This window comes from Antrostomus carolinensis, unplaced genomic scaffold (assembly GCF_000700745.2).
Source record: "Antrostomus carolinensis isolate BGI_N321 unplaced genomic scaffold, ASM70074v2 scaffold6510, whole genome shotgun sequence".
Taxonomy (NCBI): domain Eukaryota; kingdom Metazoa; phylum Chordata; class Aves; order Caprimulgiformes; family Caprimulgidae; genus Antrostomus; species Antrostomus carolinensis.
In genome coordinates, this window is record NW_010289005.1 from 175,637 (window position 1) to 181,588 (window position 5,952).

A 5,952-nucleotide genomic window follows, 5' to 3' on the forward strand; every position below is an offset into this window, starting at 1 on the left:
TTTTGCTTTTTTTTTTTTTTTTTTTTTTTTTCTTTTTAGGGATTGTTTTTATTTTCAATAAAGCCTAGTCTTCTTCGTTAACTTGATCATTGTGATTAAAAAAAAAAAAAAAGAGAGAATGAGAATGCATTCAGCTCAGGGCTTTAGCCAGCTCAGGTTTTCACTGTATAACTTTTTATTGCTATAATTAGGGCACACTATCTGGGCATGTTTAAAGTTCTAGCAGATCTAATTTTCCATTGCATGGCACTGAAAGTGATTTTACATCATTAAAATAACCAGACTAGTGGTCCTCAGAGAGAGTTTGAAAACATAAGCAGTGACCATGATGAATAATTTATGCATTCTTAAGACCTTTGAAACTGTGGAATTAAGGAAGTAAAGAGCATACAAACAGGCATACAATCATTTTCAAGCATTCACTTATATATTTTTCCATTTATATAAAAGTAAAGTTGCTAATTATTTTATAGTTAAAAAATCTTAACGCAGATTCACCTGTGTTATTTCTTTTGAATATTTCTTGCATAACACGTCTATTCCCATGAACAGCGACTGAATATCAGGATTTGTCTACCAAGAAAAGAAAGTATACCAAGGTTAGTTTTTAATTTGCAAGTTATATTAAATAAAGCATTTTGTGAAGTGTTCCTTAAATTGATGTATATAAATAAAAAATTGACAATTCAAGAGTAGGATGATGCAGAAATTGAAAACAAGCCCAGTTTTATTTCATGTCCTTATTAACCATCTGGAAGTCTTTGTTCTTTTGTTTAAATATATTAAAGACATACATACTATCTAACTAAGACAATAACAATTTCCAGCATAAGAAAAAAAGCACTAAAATGATAGTTAATTTCTCAATTATTTTATGACTGAGACTTTTAGTCAGAGAATGTGATGTGGCCTCACATCATTGTAATAAAGATATGTGAAAAAGAAATGCTACAAAATGTAAAGCGAATTTCAGAATGAGAGTGATATTTTGACATCTATCCAAATCTACAAAGCAATGTAGATAACTTAGTTAAGTGTTATTTTAATCCAGAATACATATATATTCCTTATTATTCATTAGAAAAACAAAATGCAACCCCCAAATAGCTATACAAGTTATAGCACTACGTTAAAATAGTTATATTACTAAGAACTAACAGTGATCACCCTTCAATAATCTTCTACTGTAACAGCAGACAGCTTTAAAAAATGAGGAATCTAGTCAAAAAACCCCATCTACTCGTAAACTGTAAACTGAAAGGTTCTTTCTGATATATTGTGACTGTATAATAGAAGGTAGGTTTACAACTAGACAAAAGTTGAATAAAAAAGTAAAACCAATCCCAACACACTTAGATGATAAAAGAAGATTGTTCCAGAAAAAAGACATTCATTATGTAAGGAACCACTGTTCAAAATCCAATCTAAAGAACTGAAACTGTTGCAGGCGAAATGTAAATTAATTCCAGAAGTACTAAAAGAATGTCAAAAAGTTTAAAAAATTGAAAACTTAACGAGAGGTGAATTATTGAAAGAAATAGGAAGTAAATATTTCAATAGTTAATAGGAATTTATATAATATAATTTATATAATAGGAAGTACCTGTGAATGAAGTAACAGACTACTAAGAAAATGAAAGTTAAGTGATATCACTTACATTAAAAATATTGCATTGAAATAAAAAAGAAGTAGGCTTTGCTCCATTTGGAAATGCACAACCATACAGAGAGACAATATTTTTACCTACTCCAAAAACAGTCTAGCACTAGTATAAAGTCAAATATCCAAGATCAAATAATAGCTGCATTTGCCAAACCTATTTTCAGTGTGTGCTTATATTCTGTATTTTTAATAATAAGAGGGAATTAAGTCTTATATGTACAAAAAATAATAATAATTCACAACCTGGATTTGCAGCAGATTTGTATATTTTGTTCCCCATATTCTGACATCAGCTGTTTTGGTGTCCTGTACAGTAATTCATCTAAGCAAGGATGGCAACTGTGCATGTGGCTGCCAAATTCCCTTCTGACTGTTGATGGGCTGTACTTGCATTTCTCTCACCAGGGGAACTAAACTGCTTTTCTATGCTTTCCCCACCTACTAATTTTTATAGAACTCACAGGAGGAAGGAGACTTCCTCTGCTCTTTTGAATTTAGTTGACATTAACCAAAGCATTCAAAAATTTCCACTGGGTGAACTGGCAGATTGAGAAAGAGAAAAGCAGATAGACAGCACAGTCTGACCTATCTATGGTATTTAAGTAAAGAAAATACAAACAAGACAACAAAATTTCATCTAGAAAAATGAACGTATTCATGAAAATACCTCTGGCATTTTTAAAATGTATTCATAGGAGGCAAGCTGTAGAAATCTATTCGGGGTCCTAAGAAAGTAATGACCTTGGTTTAAGAACATATCAGATTTGAGAAAAATAAAAACCAACCAGCTTCATTGCTAATTTTAAAACTCTTTAAAATAAACATTTGTAGAACACTTTATATTTTATCTGTTGCATGGAGGAGTAGCAGATGTTAACATGATATTCTGAAATAATGAATAGTGAGATTCTGATTTATCATTACACTTCCTCTGGGAAAAAGTAAGTGGGGATCATGAGACACAGAAGGAAGATATAAAGGTGACAAGCTTGCATTACTGTGAAGATGAGAATATTTAATGTGTAGATGCTGATTGCCCCAATATACAATTTAATGAGGAGTTTTAACACATTTATAGGACCTCTTACTCATTGAGAATTCTTCCATAGCATCAAGCTCATAAAAGTTACCAGGTATATTTCCACTCAGGTTCCTGAATTACAGAGCTATATGACTTTTTTATATGCGTCTTTAATTACCATTCCAATCATTTTATCTGTTCTTAATCAAGACTAAGCAATCATCGTTAATGTCTTTTTTAAAGGATATGGTAATTTGCTTCCTTCCAGTCCTCCACAGCAGTGGCAGGTTCTAATGAAACATCTAATATTTTTGTTGGTATCCCAATCATTGCATTTTTAAATTCCTGCAGTATTTTTGAAGCAAATTGTCAAGTTCTGTTGAGATGCTGCAATTTAAGACTGATTTAACTTTAAAATTAGCTTTGTTTTGAGCAAGGTGTTGGACCAGATGACCACCAGAAGTCCCTGACAACCTAAATTTTTCTATGACTTAACTTGCAGTCAGGATAGGCTGATATTGAAAGCTTATTAAAATAACTCCTCTAGAAGTTTTATGAGGGGCTTTTTTTTTTATTTACTATGTGTATTATTCCTATTATGTATGTATTTTGTTGTTTTGCTGTAATTTTTTATTTTTAGTAGCACTGTCTTCACTTTTTTTCAGTTTGCAACTATAAAATATAGTGTAAAAGTTTTTCATTTTTCTAATATATAGTATGTAGAGATTTCTGTATTTAGATATACATCAGCTCAGTTTTAAACATATCTAGAGAAATCATGCCCTCCTTCAAGGTCACACATTCAGGGTTAGTCCCAAATTGTCCTCTGTTTCATAAATATGATTGCCATGTAGCCCTGTAGGAGTTTATGTTAGCTGCATAGAATGCTCTTAGTATTTTTCTTTTATCATTGTAAGGCAGGCTTGTCTCTTAGGTAGGCACTGATCTAGGAAAATATAAATGTTTTCACAACCCATTTATGAAATCAGCTAAGGAGATGATTCCTGGGAGAAATGGGAAAATTAAATCTTTCTAATGATTTCTCAAGAAAGGGAATTAAAAGCTATTAATTCTCTAGTGAATAACAAGAATTCCCAACCATGTTTCAGATCCTCTCTTAATCACATGGCCATGAGGAAAATAGTTAAGCTTAAAAGAAAACGAGGAAATAAACCAAATACACTTGAAAACATTGATGTGCCACTATGTAGATTTTCAATTCAGTCCATTACATGAAATAATTCATTACAGTCCACTTTCTCTGATGTACAAGTACCAAAGTCAATAAACATTTTTCCACATTTTGAAAATAGTCACTGATGTTACATAGCAGCCAGTCATGTTTCTCGAAAAGGTTGGAGTGATTTACAGTCCAACAGAATCTGAAAACCTAAGGAGTCTCAGTAGGCTTTTATTTGAAGAAATCCATAAAACTATAAGGTATATGGTGCATAAGTATCTAAGTCTACCAATCTACCATCAGTAAATATTCATGTCACAGTTGGCAAACAAATGAGAAGTATTTTGTAATGTAAATAATTTAGTTGTTAAGCAAACTACAGATTAATGTAATACAACAATACTAAAGCTTCATTTACCTGTTTTGAAAGGAATAATGTACGACAAGGAGTTCTACAGATCAAACATTCATCTTTTTTGCCTGTAGGTAAAGACACATTTAAAATATACATCAAACTCAATAGATATTGAATACATTTTTAATAGAATTTGGTGCCTAAACCTTTGTTTGGAGCTTGTGGAAGGATTCTGAAGTTTAGACAAGAAATGCAAATAAACATGAATAAAGAATTTGATACCACAACCATTACACAGAGTTGCAAAAGGAAAATTTGTATGAATGTCATCGGGTCTTACTCCTGCAAATAAGCATTCATGTAAATGATTTTATGAATATCATTACTGTCACTGAATGCAGGTGACTTTTCATTCCTTTGATTTAAATAGGACTACTTGCCTGGTTTAATTAAATATATGCGTAAGGGCACTAATGAGTTAGAGTCAAATAGATATAAGACTTTTTAAATCAGGACCCAGTGCTGCTCTCTCAATAAAATACATGAAACCTTAACTTCAAAGAATTAATGATTTCACCTTGTGAATTTTTCCAGTGAAAAATTCATCACATCACTTTTTAAAACTTTATCTTTTTTAAAATGTGTCTTTGATTATTTGCAAACATATTAGCAAATATTTCTAGTGGATGCATGTGACTACAATTTTATAATTGATAAGTTTACTAGCTGCTTCATTTCTAAGGATTCTAAGGATCGATGTTTATAAACATCTTTAAAGAGTAAATACATTTTAAATTCGATATTATCATTATCAAATTCACAGGAAAAAAAACCCATTTAATGTCTCAGGAGGTTTTCTGCCAAACAATATTAACCACAGAAAGGAAAGCTGTTCATGTTCTGGGAGCCTGAAAGTTGTATTTAGAGGCTGCATTTTATGATCTTCTCTCCTTAACAGCAACCCTGTGAAAATTTTTAGTCCAAAGTTTTTAATTCTGAAACACAGATTGATCATTTTCTCTGTGTGCCCTTAAAAAAAAAACAGGGCATTTGGCATTTCCTCAAAGGGAAAAACATTGATATTTGTCTGCTATTTTTTTCTTTTGAACAGCAATTTCCTTATTCCCCTGTCTTTTCCACAGATCTGAGCACATCTCTGGAGTCCCAGAATATGAGTCAGCAGTTGCATACAACACACAGGAGTTTCCAAACATCACCTCCAGTCCTCCCAATACTTCTGAAAATTTTCTAGTGTTTCCATGACAATACTGAGATTTAAAATGTCTTAAGACTATTAGCAAAACATGCCCTAAACAATTCCTATGTTTTGTAAATTGCGCTTTCACTAGTGAAGTCACTAGTGACTTTTCCAAAATGAAACAGAACAGAATGCCATCTTATTGTTTTTTTGTTTTTTTTTACTTTGCAATCGTGGATCATAAGCATCCAGATTCATTTTTTATTAAAACATCCAGTTTTCCGTGTCTCAGGCTTGCTCTCAAAGCCACGTTGCTCCAGCCAGATTCATCTGAAGGCAGACACAGGTGGTTTTTATTATTTGAAGAAAACCAATAGCAAGAATTGAAAAAGTTTATCAATAACATTAGGCTGACAAAAAGAAACGCTCAGGCTTTTTCTTTTTTCCCCGCAGGGAGTCAGAAATGCTAACAGTTAATGTAAACATGTGCACAGCGGCACTGCCCGCCTCGCTGAGGCAGCGGGCCGCGCCTGCA

At 32.2% G+C, this 5,952-nt stretch overlaps 1 protein-coding gene across 1 annotated transcript in view; it reads right to left on the minus strand.

The window, feature by feature from the left end:
• RNF212 (ring finger protein 212) overlaps nt 1–5,952 on the minus strand; it is a 20,456-nt gene that overhangs the window by 14,388 nt on the left and 116 nt on the right. Inside the window, exons 2-4 of the mRNA XM_029085086.1 lie at nt 5,519–5,539; nt 4,283–4,379; nt 499–573 (exon numbers count right to left, since the gene is read on the minus strand). Coding sequence (XP_028940919.1) covers nt 499–573; nt 4,283–4,379; nt 5,519–5,539 — 193 coding nt within the window. The remainder of the gene's footprint in view (nt 1–498; nt 574–4,282; nt 4,380–5,518; nt 5,540–5,952) is intronic.